At 36.2% G+C, this 17,163-nt stretch overlaps 4 protein-coding genes across 6 annotated transcripts in view; 1 reads left to right on the top strand and 3 right to left on the bottom strand.

The window, feature by feature from the left end:
- Positions 1 to 4,918, top strand: part of LOC103844613 (endoribonuclease Dicer homolog 1) — a gene marked incomplete in the record, with an annotated part of 10,015 nt that extends 5,097 nt beyond the window's left edge. For both annotated transcript variants that reach the window (XM_033282226.1, XM_033282227.1), the window contains 13 exon segments: positions 1 to 43; positions 140 to 300; positions 383 to 616; positions 705 to 855; positions 934 to 1,278; positions 1,352 to 1,447; positions 1,528 to 2,132; positions 2,377 to 2,474; positions 2,554 to 2,744; positions 2,814 to 3,719; positions 3,792 to 3,956; positions 4,034 to 4,428; positions 4,527 to 4,918. In XM_033282226.1, the coding sequence (XP_033138117.1) occupies positions 1 to 43; positions 140 to 300; positions 383 to 616; positions 705 to 855; positions 934 to 1,278; positions 1,352 to 1,447; positions 1,528 to 2,132; positions 2,377 to 2,474; positions 2,554 to 2,744; positions 2,814 to 3,719; positions 3,792 to 3,956; positions 4,034 to 4,428; positions 4,527 to 4,704 (3,568 nt within the window).
- LOC103844615 (soluble inorganic pyrophosphatase 1) lies at positions 4,904 to 6,799 on the bottom strand. Its single transcript, XM_009121415.3, has 8 exons — positions 6,548 to 6,799; positions 6,190 to 6,313; positions 6,080 to 6,108; positions 5,810 to 5,983; positions 5,652 to 5,717; positions 5,431 to 5,551; positions 5,257 to 5,338; positions 4,904 to 5,165 (listed from the first exon to the last, which is right to left on the bottom strand). Exons 2-8 carry the CDS (start codon positions 6,311 to 6,313, stop codon positions 5,123 to 5,125), a joined length of 639 nt encoding a protein of 212 aa, XP_009119663.1. The 5' UTR covers positions 6,548 to 6,799; the 3' UTR covers positions 4,904 to 5,122.
- A 355-nt stretch (positions 6,800 to 7,154) lies between these two features.
- On the bottom strand, positions 7,155 to 10,376 carry LOC103844616 (protein LHY). 2 transcript variants are annotated; one of them, XM_033282228.1, is made up of 7 exons: positions 10,205 to 10,376; positions 9,988 to 10,099; positions 9,843 to 9,904; positions 9,108 to 9,359; positions 8,919 to 9,023; positions 7,875 to 8,822; positions 7,155 to 7,789 (listed from the first exon to the last, which is right to left on the bottom strand). In XM_033282228.1, the coding sequence occupies exons 1-7, from the start codon at positions 10,241 to 10,243 to the stop codon at positions 7,439 to 7,441; spliced, it is 1,869 nt and encodes a 622-aa protein (XP_033138119.1). In that variant the 5' UTR covers positions 10,244 to 10,376; the 3' UTR covers positions 7,155 to 7,438. The 2 variants fall into 2 exon arrangements, with proteins under 2 accessions (XP_033138119.1, XP_033138120.1); XM_033282229.1 differs by having other exon boundaries at positions 9,108 to 9,314.
- LOC103844617 (WAT1-related protein At1g01070) lies at positions 10,236 to 16,644 on the bottom strand. The gene is given in 8 exon segments (XM_009121417.3): positions 10,236 to 10,581; positions 10,711 to 11,898; positions 11,900 to 12,019; positions 12,113 to 12,264; positions 12,588 to 12,993; positions 13,544 to 13,660; positions 13,837 to 13,899; positions 14,034 to 16,644. Coding segments are annotated over 7 exon segments (1,095 nt in total). The 5' UTR covers positions 14,237 to 16,644; the 3' UTR covers positions 10,236 to 10,581; positions 10,711 to 11,864.
- Positions 16,645 to 17,163: the final 519 nt, after the last annotated feature.

Here is a 17,163-nt window from a genome sequence, read left to right as displayed (position 1 = left end):
ATCTCAAATGCAGGATACTATTTCCAAATTCCGAGATGGTCAAGTATGAATGATTTTCTTTGTTTTTTTTGGGTAAAAAAATAAGAAGTTTATCTTATATTCTCTTGACATGTCTCTCTCTCTCTATCTCTTGTGATAGGTGACACTGTTAGTGGCCACAAGCGTTGCTGAGGAAGGTCTTGATATCAGGCAATGTAACGTTGTTATGCGTTTTGACCTTGCAAAGACGGTGCTGGCATACATTCAGTCTCGTGGTAGGGCAAGAAAGCCTGGTTCAGACTACATACTCATGGTTGAGAGGTACACATTCCTTGTAATCTATAAAAAAAAGATTTAAAAATCTACAATTGTTTTTTTAATGGTCTCCATGTGTTTGTTTCAGGGAAAATGTATCTCACGCAGCATTTTTAAGGAATGCTAGGAACAGTGAGGAGACACTGCGGAAAGAAGCAATAGAAAGGACTGATCTGAGTCACCTCAAAGATACATCGAGGCTAATCTCCATTGACGCTGTCCCTGGTACAGTTTATAAGGTGGAGACAACTGGTGCCATGGTCAGCCTGAACTCCGCGGTTGGTCTCATACATTTCTACTGCTCTCAGCTTCCCGGTGACAGGTCAGTTTACCTACAACATGTTTTTTGTCCTAATGACCTTTCTTGTATGAGACAATGGAATGTTTTATCCTCTTGTGGTCGGTCTTAGGTATGCGATTCTTCGTCCTGAGTTCAGCATGGAGAAACATGAAAAGCCTGGGGGACACACCGAGTATTCATGCAGGCTTCAGCTCCCTTGCAACGCTCCATTTGAAATACTCGAGGGTCCTCTTTGTAGTTCAATGCGCCTTGCACAACAGGTGGACTTAATAATTTTCTTTTTTAAAAATCTTATGCTGTTCCATGTTTTTTCAAAGTAATGTTTGTTTGATATGTAGGCTGTATGTCTAGCTGGTTGCAAGAAACTGCACGAGATGGGTGCATTTACGGATATGCTGTTACCGGACAAGGGAAGTGGTCAAGACGCTGAGAAGGCTGACCAGGATGAAGAAGGTGAACCCGTTCCTGGAACTGCTAGACACAGAGAGTTCTATCCAGAAGGTGTAGCAGATGTTCTTAAGGGAGATTGGATTTTATCAGGAAAGGAAGATTGTGAGAGCTCAAAGCTATTCCATCTATACATGTACAGTGTTAGATGTGAAGATTCTGGGTCTTCAAAAGACCCATTCTTAACCGAAGTTTCAGAGTTCGCGGTTCTTTTTGGCAATGAGCTGGATGCAGAGGTTCTTGATTCCCATTCTACACGGTTTTAAGTTGTATAATTTGTTTATTTATTAATGATTTTTGCTGTGGCAGGTATTATCGATGTCTATGGATCTTTATGTTGCTCGAGCCATGATCACCAAAGCATCTCTTGTTTTCAAGGGATCACTTGATATTACAGAAAGCCAGGTTTGATTTAAAGAACAGCCCCTTAATTTTTCCCTTTACATTTAAAAGACTCATTTGTCTTATTATATCTTCTTTTGCAGCTATCATCTATTAAAAAGTTTCATGTGAGGTTGATGAGTATAGTCTTAGATGTTGATGTCGAGCCCTCCACAACACCATGGGATCCCGCAAAGGCCTACTTGTTCGTCCCCGTGACTGACAACACGAAAGGGATCAACTGGGAACTAATTGAAAAGATAACTGAGACCACCGTGTGGGACAACCCGCTTCAGAGAGCTCGTCCGGACGTGTACCTTGGGACTAACGAGAGAACTCTTGGTGGGGACAGGAGGGAGTATGGGTTTGGTAAACTTCGTAACAACATTGGACTGGGGCAGCAGAAATCTCACCCGACTTATGGTATTAGAGGAGCAGTTGCATCTTTTGATGTCGTGAGAGCTTCTGGATTGTTACCTGTGAGAGAGGAAGTAAGAAGTGATGTATCGCAAGGGAAACTGATGATGGCAGATGGGTGCATGGTTGCAGATAATCTAATAGGGAAAATAGTGACGGCCGCACATTCAGGGAAGCGGTTTTATGTGGACTCTATATGCTACGATATGAGTGCAGAAACATCATTCCCGAGGAAAGAGGGGTATCTTGGTCCTTTGGAATACAACACTTACGCTGACTACTATAAGCAAAAGTATGTTTTCAACTTTTTTTAAATTGTTTATAAGGTTTATTTATAGAGAAGCACTCTACTAATACTTTTCTGTTATTTATGAGGACTTACATGGCCTCAGTTCACCTCCTGTGTTGTGCAAGACTAAGAAGCAAAGCATGTTTGTGTATATCATTTGTAATATAAGACATGCTTTTCTTCTTCTTCTTGCACAACCTGAGGTAGTAACTGGGGCTATCAAGTCTTCTCCTTTTGTATCTATTAGGTATGGAGTTGATTTAAACTGTAAGCAACAACCTTTGATCAAAGGACGAGGTGTTTCGTATTGCAAGAACCTTCTTTCTCCTCGGTTTGAACAGTCAGGTACTAAGAAATTTATTTTCTCTTGAAAATTTATTGATTTTAATTGGTAGATTAACACTTTTAAAAATTGCAATTGAAGGTGAATCTGAGACGATACTTGATAAAACATATTACGTGTTTCTTCCACCTGAGCTGTGCGTTGTGCATCCGCTTTCGGGTTCACTTGTCCGAGGTGCTCAGAGGTTGCCCTCTATAATGAGAAGAGTTGAGAGCATGTTGCTCGCTGTTCAACTTAAAAACTTGATTAGTTATCCTATTCCAACTTCAAAGGTATTTGATTATAACTGTCTTGTTGTCCTGTTGCGTTTCTTGTTACTAAACATTTGTTTATATATGTAGATTCTGGAAGCCTTGACTGCAGCCTCGTGCCAGGAGACATTCTGCTACGAGAGAGCCGAACTTTTAGGAGACGCGTATCTGAAATGGATCGTTAGTCGTTTTCTGTTTCTCAAGTACCCGCAGAAGCACGAGGGCCAGCTCACAAGGATGAGACAGCAGATGGTCAGCAACATGGTTCTTTACCAGTACGCTCTTCTCAAAGGGCTCCAGTCATACATCCAGGCGGATCGTTTCGCCCCTTCTAGATGGTCTGCTCCCGGAGTGCCTCCCGTTTACGACGAGGACACGAAAGACGGAGGAGGAGGATCTTCCTTCTTCGACGAAGAGCAGAAACAAGCCTCCTCCGAGGACGTGTTTGAAGATGGGGAGATGGAGGATGGCGAGCTAGAGGGTGACTTGAGCTCTTACCGAGTCCTATCTAGCAAGACGTTGGCTGATGTTGTTGAAGCTTTGATCGGTGTTTACTACGTGGAAGGAGGTAAAGCTGCTGCGAACCATTTGATGAAATGGATTGGGATCCACGTGGAGGATGATCCCGAAGAAACCGAAGGGACCGTGAAACCTGTTAGTGTTCCGGAGAGCGTGCTCAAGAGCATAGACTTTGTTGGTTTAGAGAGAGCTTTGAAGTACGAGTTTACGGAGAAAGGTCTTCTTGTGGAAGCTATCACGCATGCTTCGAGACCGTCTTCGGGTGTTTCGTGTTACCAGAGGTTGGAGTTTGTTGGGGACGCGGTGTTGGATCATCTTATTACAAGACACTTGTTTTTCACGTACACGAGCCTTCCTCCTGGTCGGTTAACTGATCTTCGAGCTGCTGCGGTTAATAATGAGAATTTCGCTCGTGTTGCGGTTAAACATAAGCTCCACTTGTACCTTCGTCACGGCTCTAGCGCTCTCGAGAAACAGGTAACACAAAAATAAAGCAAACAATTACAAAACCTTTTTAATTTTTTTTTTTTTTTTTTTTCTGTTTTTCAGATTAGAGAGTTTGTGAAGGAAGTCCTAACCGAGTCTTCTAAACCGGGGTTTAACTCGTTCGGTTTGGGAGATTGTAAAGCGCCAAAGGTTCTTGGAGATATAGTTGAATCCATTGCAGGTGCTATTTTTCTTGATAGTGGAAGAGACACAAGTGCTGCTTGGAAGGTTAGTTATTTATTTCAGTTTAAATTCGTTTATTTCTTTTATTGACTTTAAAAAAAAAAAAAAATTTCTTCTTTCAGGTTTTTCAACCTTTGCTACAACCAATGGTGACACCAGAGACACTTCCGATGCATCCGGTGCGAGAGCTGCAAGAGCGTTGCCAGCAACAAGCAGAAGGGTTAGAGTACAAAGCGAGCCGGAGTGGTAACACAGCGACTGTGGAAGTTTTCATCGACGGTGTTCAAGTGGGAGTGGCGCAGAATCCTCAGAAGAAAATGGCTCAGAAGCTAGCGGCAAGGAACGCGCTGGCAGCTTTGAAAGAGAAAGAGATAGCTGAGTCAAAAGAGAAGGCGGCAAACGGGAATGCAGGAGACGAGAGTGAGAATGGGAACAAGAAGAATGGGAATCAGACGTTTACGAGACAGACGTTGAATGATATTTGCTTGAGGAAGAATTGGCCAATGCCTTCTTACAGGTATAAGTTATAACAGTAGTGAATGAACTAAATTATTTTGGCTTTTGGGGGTTTGTTTGAGTTTTTTTCTGCTAAGGTTTGTGGTGTTAATATTGTAGATGTGTGAAGGAAGGAGGACCGGCGCATGCAAAGAGGTTTACATTTGGGGTAAGAGTGAATACAAGCGATAGAGGATGGACTGATGAATGTATTGGAGAGCCCATGCCTAGTGTTAAGAAGGCTAAAGATTCTGCTGCTTCTCTTCTTCTTGAGCTTCTTAATAAAACTTATTCTTGATTTCTTAGTTAAACTATTGGTGAATTTGGTCACTTGTTGTATGATGTGTTGTTGTCCAAACTTTTTTTTTGTCAACATGTGTTGTCTAAACTTAATCTTTATTATGTTGTGTTAAAAGCTTAAACAAATGGGATGTGTAGTGCCCTTTAACTATATGGGTCAAATCTTTGTTTCACTTAAAATTTTATTACTTGTGTGATTTTAAGGAAAAAAATGTTTCATTGAAGGTATTTGTATTGAACCAAACGTTAAAATGCCCCAAAGAAGATTTAAAACAAAATTATAGAGTTACACAAGGACAAAATGATAAAAATCCAAAGTCAAGAAGAAAATGCAGAGAAGGTATCAATTTTACTTATTATATCATTGAAAGAAACAGAAAAAAGACGTTGCAGAAATGTTCTGAGGAGAAGAAGCTTCAACGTCGCAGGGTATGGAGAATGTACTCAGCATAAAGGTCCCTGTCATTGAATAACCAAAACTCATGAATGTTTAGAACTTGAAAAGCTGTAAGAAAGTTTGGTTCTTAAGTGGAGAAACATGTAGACTTACATCGAGTACTGGATAGCATCAACAGCTTTCTCAGATGGCAGGAAATCATTAACAGCAACTTCCTTGTTTTCATTCTTCTTGTCTACGAGAGAGATATATGTTAAATGGAAAACCTATTACTTCTTGAGAAACCGAATTAGAAGGGATTAATAAAGAAAGAAATAAAAAGGATACAGTCTTCAAAGAAACGACGAATCTCAGAGAGACGGTGAGGAGGGAGTTCTTTGATGTCAGTGTAATGCTTGTACTCAGGATCATCAACACAAACTGCAATGATCTTGTCATCTTTCTCACCCTAAAATTAAAAGAAAAAAAGAACAAGAATCACTTACTTATTAGAGCAAACCTCAATGGTTTGAGAAGAAAGATGGAGAAGAGAAGAGGCTTTTAGTAACCTGATCAATCATAGGCATTAATCCAATAGCACGAGCACGCAGGAAACAACCTGGAAGCACCGGTTCCTACACACATTTTGTTAACAATTGAGTGAGAGATGTAAAAAAACAGTTTGGTGGCAAATATATATGAAAAAAAAAAAAAAAGTGAAAGATACCTGCATGATGACTAAAACATCAATAGGGTCATTGTCTTCACAAAGTGTGCGAGGGACGAAACCATAGTTGTGAGGGTAAACAACTGATGAGTAGAGAATACGATCAACCTTGATGAGTCCAGTCTTTTTGTCAAGTTCATATTTGACCTTGCTTCCCTTTGTGATCTCAACCACCTATTTAATAATGTTCATCAAAAGAAAGGAATGATCCAAGCAATCTAATAAAGTGATTATCCAAAAATCTAGTTAATTAAGAAAAAAAATACTTACCACGTTGAAAATCTGTGGAGCTCCAGGGCCTAGGAAGATTTTATCAAGATTTAGTTTTAAAAAGACAAAACAAAAATTGCATTAGAGATTGAATCTGATGTTTCTTTTACCAATCTCAAGATCGTGCCAGGGATGAGCAGCTACGGAGCGTCGAGACAAGGAAGAGAGGATCCTCTCGTTAAGACGAGGCGCAGGTCGCTGCAGCTTCTGGTTCTCCTTCGTTTCCTCACTCATCTGTTGTCAAAATCACATTTTTAAACGTTTTCATCACTTCAATCATAACTGGAGCATAAAGAGACCAACTTTAACTGGAAAAGTGAATCAGTAATCATATTTACTAAAGATCTGAGTTTGCTTCTCAATAAACCCGATGGATGAGTTTGAGATTTGGAGCAAAACCCAGATGAGCAAACTTCGAAAAGCATCTAACTTTGAGATCTAAAGAACAAAAGATGAAAAGAAACATACCTTTGGAGTCGAAAAGGGAGAAACTTTGGGAGAGGAGTAATAAAAAAGTTAAAGCGCGGTGGTGGTGTGGAAAATGGAATTGCAGCTAAAGCGTTTTAAGGTGTATTTATATATATACGAGCAGCAGCAGCAGCCGAGATTCACGGATCAAAACTTTTCTATAAATCGTTACACTATCGAGTACTAGCATTAAAGTATAATTATTTTTCATTTGCTTCCAATATTTGGTTGGTTTCGCGTTGACATGAAAACAATAATTAAGTAACAGTTTTATAATTTATTAACGTGGTTGGGTTATGGCAGAGCTTGAAATATCACGATGGAGAATGATTACACTACGACAGTTTTTATTAATTCTTGAAGTTGACAATTATGGGCCACGAGCTATCCTTATAATATGAAAATGTTGTATGTTGGCCCAGTAGTGAAGAACTATTATTAAGCCCATCCTGATACATTTTGGGGCAATGGGCAATGGGCAGGCACCTTCTTTCATAGTCAAAGCAAGGGAATCAAACACCAAAAACAAAACAACTTCAAAGTTGAAACTTCTGTACAATTCATCTTTTATCATTCTAAACTATTTATGATCTCATAAAATAAAAAGAGAGTAAAGACATAGATCCATTGCTTAGTGGTTAATTAACAGTAACAGTAACAGCAGCAGACATGTAGACCAGAAGTAGCAGACACAAACACAATAGAGACAAGGGACAAGACATGTAGATGGAGTAGTAGTAATATATGGTACATGGATTGACATGAACAAAGAACCGTTCAGATGGATCTATAAAGATTAAAAAAAAAGTCTCTTTCATTACTAACACTTGATTTAAAAGATATTTGGTAAAAACAGATTTTTATTTTACCTCAAAAGTCTTGTTGTTGTTGTTATGTTGAAGTTTCTCCTTCCAATCGAATCCTCTTGCAGACTTTTTCATCGCTTTCATTGTTTGCGTTCCCATCTTGGCTCTCTTTCGCCTCCATTGAACATCTCTTGTATGGCTTAAACCCTGACTGTCTCGTTTTAAGGCTCTTCCCCGTTCCATCACCTATCATTACTACTCCACTCTCTTGGTCCGCATCACAAGAGTCTTGAACCTTGATGAGATCAGGAGCCATCGGCATTGACGTATCACTTTGCTTTCCATTCACATTCACATTCTCTGCAGCCACTTGAGGAGGTGAAAAGCTCTGAGGCAATCTCTGTCTTGCAAAGAGAGCCTGAAACGCTTTACGACCCTGAAACAAAGATTTTAGTGTTAATTTCAAAAGAAAAACTCTCTGCAAATAAATGAATCATTTGTTGTTCTTTGTTTTCGCTTACCCCTTGGGAGACTTCTTTCCACGAATCAGTAGTTTGGTTGTTGTTGTTGTTGTTGTCTCTGATTTTACTCCGACGGTTGCTCAACTCAATAACACTTGGCTGGTTTGGATCTGCCTCCTTCACATCCTCGTTATCTTTCTCCATCTTATCTAAGGCATCTGTTTCCGCGTCACTCCCTGAAGGTGTGTTTGACCCACACGATGAGCGGTCCACCAGCTTTTTCTTTGGGGAAGCGTTTGGATCATGCAAAGCAGCAGCAACAACTTCCTCCTTGTCACCATTTGTCTTTGAGCCAGCGTTGTTTAGCTTGGTTACTCCAGTCTCTTCTGAATCGTCGGATGATGAAGATGGAGATTTTGAAGCCATGTTTTTATCTTGCAGAGCTGTGTTTTGTTTCTCCAGCGGTTCTTGATCATTTTCAACGGTATCCATCTTATCCGTAGCCTGAGTTGGAACTGCAAAGGTTGGTAATGGGAGGCAAGTGACTGGAGCAGGAGGAGCGCATACAGGAATAAGTCCATGAGAAGCCCACCAAGCAGTTGCGGCAGCTACCGTAGCAGCAGCGATGGCAGCTATACTTGGAGGAGAGGAGCTCATTTGCGTTGTTGATGAATCTCCTCCCGAGTTCCCGACGTTGGAATAGGGCCAGACCGAAGCAGCGAAGGTGGCTGCAGCATGAGCTGCAGGATTCTGTAGGAGGCTTGAGATAATGAGATTGGGGAAAGTAGAGGAGAAGTGGAGAAACGAATCCTGGGAAGGGCACGCAGGAAACGCCTGTTGAGAAGTAGTTGTAGTAGCACATGATGTTGTGGTAGCTGGAAGATTCACGTGCCCGTGAACACGATCTCCCATAGGACAAAACATCAAGTCTTGAGAGACCATACCTGGGGGATGAAACTGAGTGTTCACATTTGACGCCTTCTTACTTGTTCCATTATCGGCACTTTCCTGCTCAAAATCAGAACGGAACAAGTTTTATTCTTACATGCTATTGAGCTTATAATACAGCAAACTCATCATGTTCTTGGACTACAAGTTGTATACCTTTCTTAGAGACGGTTGAGTTACTTTCTTTGGTAAGGGACACTTGTTTACAGTAGAAACCCCTGAGCAGTTATCATCTTGATTTTCTTTCCCATTTGATGTTTCCTAAACAATAAAAAAAAAACATAACAAAACTATCACAAGAAGAAAAGCCAAAATGATAGAAGAGAAAAAGAGAGAAGAATAAACCTCAGAGATGGGCACTTTTTCCAAATCCAAGAAAGCCTGGTTACATTGTGAAGAAGAGGCTGAGGATACAAGTTTTGCTGATGGGCCATTATTGCCAGGTTTACGAGGATAAGGAGTATTGGGTTTCCTTTTAGGACGAGGAGGTGGGATCTCTATGTTGAGAGCTTGACAAACTGGAATGCCTTTAGCTTCTGCCTCTTTCTCCAGCTGAAAGAGTTGAACCATAACTGTTAGTTTTTTTTTGGTTCCAACCTGGAGATGGTAAAATGCAACCCTGAGACTCTTGAGGTTAAAAAGAGTCTTTATACTGACCCGAATTGTACGGGGGTAGACAAGACAGTTACTTCATTTCCTGTCCTATAGGGCCAACCGGCCAAGGAGGTTTGGTTTTTCCATTTGAATTGGCTAAAAGAGTCCATGCAATCTCATTATTTCATCTGACTTTACTGAGTATGTGAGACACTTATGTTATGCATATGCAATGCTATTTTTTTGTTACTATATGGTCCAGATAATGAAGCTATAATATAAGGGTACGTTTTCCAGTTGCAAAGCAAATGAACAAGGTAAAGCCTGCTGCTATCCAACAGACTGTAGTTGAAGCAATGAGAAAAACAGAACCATAGAAAACCAGGCAACGTCTAAAACATGGTCACCAACTAAATTCATTGATCGTCATTATCTCACTACTAAACCAGTTGTATCTTTACTTAAGATTCAAAAGGAACAGCTTACCTTTGTGAAGAACTTTTGTGCATGACTTCTGATCTGAACAGCAGTCTTTGTCCCAATATGTTCTGCACACACAAGAAAAGAGAGAGATTACTTTTGGAAAATATTAAATTTAATAAAATAGATACAGAAGATAACAATTGTAGACCTTCTATACGTTGCCAGGCCCTTCCATAAAGCCTCAAGGCTTCAAGAAACCTATCATGCTCATCCTCTGTCCATCGTTCCCGCTGCTTTGTAATAGTATACGGCTTTCTTGCCTATTCATTCACAAAAAAAAAAAACAAATCTTCACTCACACAACAACAAAGAAGAATCCAAAAAATCTAAAACCTGGACAATCTTTTCCATTCATTAATCATTACCTTGGTTAATAACTCATCTCCGGATGTATTAGTATCCATCAGAACCGGATCTTAGCTGCTTCAAATCCCTCTCTAGTGTAACAAAGAAACCATCTTTGATCCCCTCCAAATAGCAAAAGCCTCTTGTGATTGATTCTAACTGAAAAGTAACCTCTTTAAGATTCTAAAGCAACTGCAAAAAAAGAGAAAGAGACTATGAGAAATATTTTATCCACACTAAGATCATATTAGTAAAAGATAGAGAAAGAGAGAGAGATTTAGAAATGAAAGGAGAAATCTTTGAAAAGTCCACCGTGTGAAACAGAGTAGCAGAACTCAAAAGAATCCCCTTTTACTTCTCAAAAGTCTCACCCAAATGAATCCATCGCATCCAAAACCTTTTTAAAAAAACCATCACAATCAGTAATGAATCTAATCTAAAACAACTTAGAGCTCTCTTCTGAGCTACAAAACAGTGATTTTCAGATGCAACCTTATTAATTGCTGATAATGTAAATTACACATACCCTTGAGAGTAGCCATCATTGAGGAACAATCCGTAAATAGAAACTAGATCATCTCACCGGAGTATTCGCCGGAGAAACAATCAAATCGGAAAGAAAAAAAAACTATATTTTTATGTTTTAGCAGAGCTGGTGAAGAGACAGAGAAGAAGATAAGTGAAGAAGAAGGAAGGAAGGAAGACTGTTTTAGGGTGAAGAAGACTGTAAGAAGAAGAAAGCCAGAATCAATCTCAGCCACAACATTTTTTTCCTTCCCTTTTTTTCTGGTTTTACTTATTTTTTTATTTGCGGCTGAAACAGCACGGAGGGTATTTATGGAAAAAACACAAGTCACCGGAGATCGACACGTGGTGAGATTGTAGTGGCCGTTCGCTGCGCTTTTTCGTATCTCCCAACTTGCTTCTCTGTGAGCCATAAGTCTTTTTTTGTTTTGTGAAGGTCACGTAGATAAAAGCGAGCGTGGGGTCCACCTGACTTACGCGTCGGTTTCCCGGTTATAGGTAGAGCAAGTGGGAATAGTGATGTGTACGGTGCCAGCTGCGATGGTCTACAAATCCCCATACGTGTCGGTTTTCTAAAGACGGTTCTACAAGGGCTGATTTTTATGGGCTTGTAAAAGGGCCTAAAGTATATCTTTAATAAAAGGGCCTAATGTATATCTTTAATTTTCAATTCCTGGTTAATTTTTTCTGGGAGCCCATTCTGCAAGGGTGTTCCAATAGAAAATATTGGGCTTTCTACAAGTAAGGGTGTTCCTAAATTATCCTGAAGCAAGGCCAATATTTTCTATTGGTGTGACTTTATAGTTAGGTCGTAGGCGTATTTTATGATTTAGTGTTCCATTTCTTAATACCAAAATTCTTCTTCTTTTTTTGTCGTTTCTGGGGACAAAGCTACTATTTTACTCTTTAGTGCATTCCACCGGTTCATGCAATGGTAAAGCACAACTTTTCTTTTTAATTCTTTATAGGAACCGGATAATTTATGCGGATTTGATTAGGGCAAATGATATCATTAAATAAACAATAATATATACATACTTCACAACTTATCTCTGCGTTGATTTTTGGAGTTCTAGACTTCAAATAACAACATTCTCTCGCTCTCACTAGAACAATTATTTGATATATGCCAATAACAATATATAGTACTTAAACTTAAACGGGCGACTTAGAGTCGTTATTATTATATATTAACATTTTGGTCTTGGTTGTCCATCCGAGGAGGCAATGTAGTTGATGCTTCCGTTTCATTGTTCTTACCCCACAAGAACACGTAGAGACCCATCACTGCCACTGCTGATCCAATTACGCTATAACAACCAAAGTTCAAAAGCTGTAGTTAGTGTTGCTATGAGCATGGACATACGTAAGATAAATGAATTAACAAAACAATTTGAAATTACCTGCCGAGGTATAAAGGAGTGTGTAAGATGAGGAAATCGAATAGAGTAGCTGAAATAAGAGTAATTGGAGTGAATGTTGATGCGAAAACCGCTCCTAGTTTCTTTATCCCCCATGTTGTTGCTACCGTCGACATTGCTTGTCCTACCACTCCCTGCAATTAATACGTGTATACGATAAGAGTACTTTTATATAAGTTTTTAGACAACTTCTTTCACATATTTTGACAAACATGTTATTGGAACAGAGAATATTATGTTCAGACAGTGACAGTCACCCAATATTATGTTAGTGGTGGTTAGTTAAATTTATTTAATATTTATAAACTCAAGGTATTATATATATCTATAGTAAAGTAATATTAGATAAAACTCTTCAAGGTTTTGCATAGCTACCTTGTAATTTATTAACTGAATAACTTATATATATATATATATATTTGACCAAAAATATTTTTTTAATAAAATATTAACTTACAGCGTATAGGATGACAATAAGCACGAATTTGTCACCGATGACCCAATCATGAGCGTCTCTGCCCTTGTAAAGACTCAAGAGAGCACATTGGAACGCCGCAAAAACCGACATGAGACAGGTGCTTGAGTATTTGCAAGGGTATTTAATGCTTAGATTCCCTTGAAACAGCATCCATAAAGACAGCAGCGTGGTTCCAATGGTTAAGTAAAGACATCCAAGAAGCCAGTTCTTGGTTTTGTCTTGATCGTTGTCGCTGTGGTTATGAACAGCCTCTTTGTGAGAGTGAGGGTTTGATATTTGAGGGCCTTTGTAGAATGTTAAGAACAAAGCTCCACTTATGCATATTAGAGTTCCAAGGATCTTCAAAATTCCTGCTTTGGTCTTTAGATTCTTTACATTTTCGGTCCTAAAAAGTTGTTACGTAAGTTTATATGTAAAGTAATTTATCAAGAATAGAAGTCATATCTCAAAAAAAAATTGTTTCTAGCTTTACAAGAAAAAACGAACCTAGACCAACGTGTGATTCGTAGGCAACAAAAAAAACTCAACATAAAATAGTATTTACTTTAAACTCAAATGATAGATATTATATTCCATCTGATTCAACGAATCGTGTTCCGCATCCTTTTATCAAAGTTTATAAAAATGCGACGTCTAGCTAAAAAAAGACCTTTACCAGGAAAAGCTATAAAAAGGGGCTCAGCTGGGTGTAGTTTACGTGTAGTTAAGGTAATTGTATGAATGGAAATCTAATCATAGAGCACAACAATCAAATTTCAAAAGTTATTTCCTTAAAACTGGTAGCACTTTATTAGTATTATTCCAGTTAATTAAGAGAATAATTTATGAATAAAAATAGAAAATATTATAACATATAGTATCATATATGTATTACGTCAAATATTATACACTAAATATTACTAAAGAATAAAGAAGCTAGATGGTTCCATCAGTACCTGAAAATAAGGGCCAAAGTGAAGGTGATTGCAGGCAACATGCTTACCAAAGCACACGAAACAGTTGCTGACGTGTAGGACAGACCAAGCAAAAAGAAAAATTGCATAAGACTTGCCCTGCCAATTTTAATCCCAAAAATAAATTAACAAACAGTTATATATGTTTGGAGCTTATGATTTTTAAATCTTACTTGAAAGAGAAACATTTTTAACAGAAAACAAATCAACGTAGTATGATGATAACATAAATAAGAATAAATTAAAAATGGACGACAAAGATTTGGAGGACAAACCCGAGAAGACCGCTGATGAAATGATCGACCAATAACCTAAATGTTAGCTCCGGTCTTGTTTTCCTGTTACCAATAATACATAACTTTTAGAGAAATTTTGTCGTTTCTATTTTTAATGAGATAACTGGGAGAAAACCAGAAATAACACATAAACAGGAGACAACTCGTTGTTTCATCTAACTCTTTAAGTATCGAACCTTTCCAAGATATAAGCGAAGGGAGCTAGAATTAAAGCGGAAATAGCCATTCGATAAGCACCAACAACCATGTGATTCACACCAACATCAAGAGCTTTCTTCACAAGTGCATTCACTGAACCCATCGCTACGTTAGATATCACCATTACTATAACCGGAGACCACTCCTCGATTACTCTCACTCCTTTCATCTCTTCACCCATCTCTCTCTCTCTAAATATATACGTGAGTTTGTGTGTGTGTGTGTGTGTGTGTTAGAGAGAGATAAGACCCAATGTGCTTTGAGTTTGGCAACCACAAACCTTCCCATATATATAGGGAAATGTTTATCCGCTTGTTTATAAATTGGACTTATTTTGACGTTAACCATGAAATATTGCATATAATATATTAATTTCCTTAATCAATCTAAAATGTATAAACCATTAAATTATTTTGAAAACCCTTTAACAAAAAAAAACCATTAAATTATTTTGATGAAAAATTAATAAAGCATGCATATGTAGCTATGTGTTCATTCACTTTCGATCACAAACCTAATTTGCCATGTATATTCGTTATTCTGAGTAAGATATCATTAAATTAATCATATATTCATATAGCTTTTGCAAGATTCTAAGGGAATTACATAGACATGCTACCAAGCCGACGAATTTGATTTTAAATAAAGCTAATAAAAATATGTTATTCGTTAATTTGGCGAGAATTTATTCCCGCAGGCTACATTTATAGCTTAATTTCAGTATAACATTAGGATTCGTTTCTACTTTCATGATGTACGTTATATGAGACAGGTATGTAAATTAGTTCGTCACATTTTGTTCGTGTCATCTACTGCACGTTTTTGTACATTAACTTTCGGCATACACTGAATATTAATTTATGGAAAATTTATAGGCCGTGACTTGTATTTCGCTTGAATTTTAGTTATTTGAAAATTATGGACCAAGAATCGTACATTCTTTCATATAGGGTCAGAGTATGTTATATAATTTCGTTCAATTATTAGTTATGTGACATCTAAAATTCGTTTAAAAAAATTTCGGCTAAGCCAAACATAAAAAATAAATTAAAAGTCTACACGAGTATTTGTAGTTTTATCATTTTCAATCAAAAATAATTTAAAGAACTTTTGGCAACAAGTTGCAGTAAATAATTATACATACTATTTTATTATATCAGTATAGACAAGCTAATATTAATATATATATCAATAAAATAGCTGACAGAAAATATATATCAATAAAAATATTGTTTTTATCTAAAAAGTGTTATTTTAAATTTTCTTACAGCATTAGGATTAGTGAGAGAGATTCACTAGAGTTTCTTGATGATAATTCTCTTTTTGGAAAATGATAATAAATTTTAATAAGTTATAGATGAATTAAAATGGTATATATAATTAAAATCTTTAAAAATGTGATCTTTCAAAAGAAAAAAACTTATTTCTCTTCTTTTTTCCCTTTTTCTTTATATAATTTATTTTATCAAAAAAAAAAATTGAGAAACATAACCAATGCGAATGCTTTTAAGTAAATAGTCAGATATATTATATAAAAGTGCTAATTTTAGTTTGAATATATAACTAGTGTAAAGCAGAATTATTAATTTGTATAAGTTGTACAAAGGATAAATGATTTTTTCTCAATTGTTATGCAAAAATACAATTACACTTTGTACATCCATAGTCTATATTTTACAATTATAAACCTACAAACTATAACGGAATTGAATGTTTAGAGAGGAAAATGTAAAGTATGTTAAATCTGGATGTTGATCATTGACTTATAGTCACTGGTCTATAGACCTCTTTTTTTAGCAAACTGGTCCACAGACCTTTTACCTTACTTGGAGCTCTTTACCCTATTTATGTGTTTCATTTTGGTTTGATGTCCAGCATCATTGGTTTTGTTGCTAGTATTGGATGTACACTATTTTCAAAGATAAACCGCACTTCGTTCAACAGCTTCAATATCTTCCAAAATATATAGTTGGATAAATTAAAGTGGTTTCATTTATGGCATGCCTCCTTTTTCTGTTACAATGAGTCATGTTTTGATATCTAGTTAACGAATTACTACAATATAGTTGATCATTCATGCATCGATTTCTTAAAGAACGGACGAAATTTATCTTATTATGAAATAAAATCGTATACGCTTATAATAGTGATGTACATGAGCTTATCTTATTATATAAAGTTTAGTTAAACATGATCGCGACACGTATCAATTATATATTTAAGATTTTGACATGTGTTAATCTATCTCATAATTAAAAATATGTATACTAAGATATTAACAAAAACGAATTTTATTAAAAATCCTATTATATATATATTATTCAATAGTAATTTTCCTTTTTAAAATCCTAATCAAAAAATGTATCTTATTATATAAAGCTAGGTTCTTCAAAGTTACTAATTAACACGATTGCGATACACAACCTTTATATATTTAAGATTATGACATGTGTTAATTTATCTCATAATAAAAAAACTTAGATATTAACAAAAACGAATTTTATTAAAGGTCTTATATATATATATATATTATTTAATAGTAATTTTCCTTTTTTAAAATCCTAATCAAAAGATTATTTCAAAAGATTATTTGATAATAATTTTTCTTCAAATATTGTGACATGTGTTTAAATATATAAAAGATTCAAAATATATATAGTAAGATAATAAAATTGTTTTTTGAAAAAACTACTTTTAAAAATTACTTAGTAGTAAAAACGATTTTTTAAAAAATATTTAGTAGTAATGTTTTTAGAAATTTTCCTTTTTCAAAATCGTAAAATATAGATTTGCAAACAATTTATTTAATATAATTTTTATTTTCTAAACTTTTAATGAAAATATAATTATAAAAGATTATATTGAGCTTGGTTCTTCAAAATTGCTAATTAATATGATTGTGACACATGGTAGTTATATATTTAAAAATGTGATATATGTTAAACTATATCACAATCAAAAATATATATACTAAATAAAAAAAACAATTTTTCTTAAAAGTTAATTATAAATATTATTTAAGAGTCGTATTATTATTATTATTATTACTATTATTATTATTGTTATTATTATTATTATTATTATTATTATTATTATTATTATTTTTCA

The sequence above is a fragment of the Brassica rapa genome, chromosome A10, assembly GCF_000309985.2.
Source record: "Brassica rapa cultivar Chiifu-401-42 chromosome A10, CAAS_Brap_v3.01, whole genome shotgun sequence".
Classification (NCBI taxonomy): Eukaryota; Viridiplantae; Streptophyta; class Magnoliopsida; order Brassicales; family Brassicaceae; genus Brassica; species Brassica rapa.
This window is presented reverse-complemented; position numbering and strand designations above follow the sequence as displayed.

Bases quoted from the DNA above. Each gene is read 5' to 3' on its own strand.
- LOC103844615 (XM_009121415.3), bottom strand. From the start codon at position 6,313: ATGAGTGAGGAAACGAAGGAGAACCAGAAGCTGCAGCGACCTGCGCCT. The intron at 6,109-6,189 runs GTAAAAGAAACA...AAATCTTCCTAG, and splicing joins CTGGCACGATCTTGAGATTG to GCCCTGGAGCTCCACAGATT. The intron at 5,718-5,809 runs GTATCTTTCACT...AAATGTGTGTAG, and splicing joins ATGTTTTAGTCATCATGCAG to GAACCGGTGCTTCCAGGTTG.
- LOC103844616 (XM_033282228.1), bottom strand. From the start codon at position 10,243: ATGGATACTAATACATCCGGAGATGAGTTATTAACCAAG. The intron at 9,024-9,107 runs GTTTATTCTTCT...TTTATTGTTTAG, and splicing joins AAAAAGTGCCCATCTCTGAG to GAAACATCAAATGGGAAAGA. The intron at 8,823-8,918 runs GTATACAACTTG...GATTTTGAGCAG, and splicing joins CTCAACCGTCTCTAAGAAAG to GAAAGTGCCGATAATGGAAC.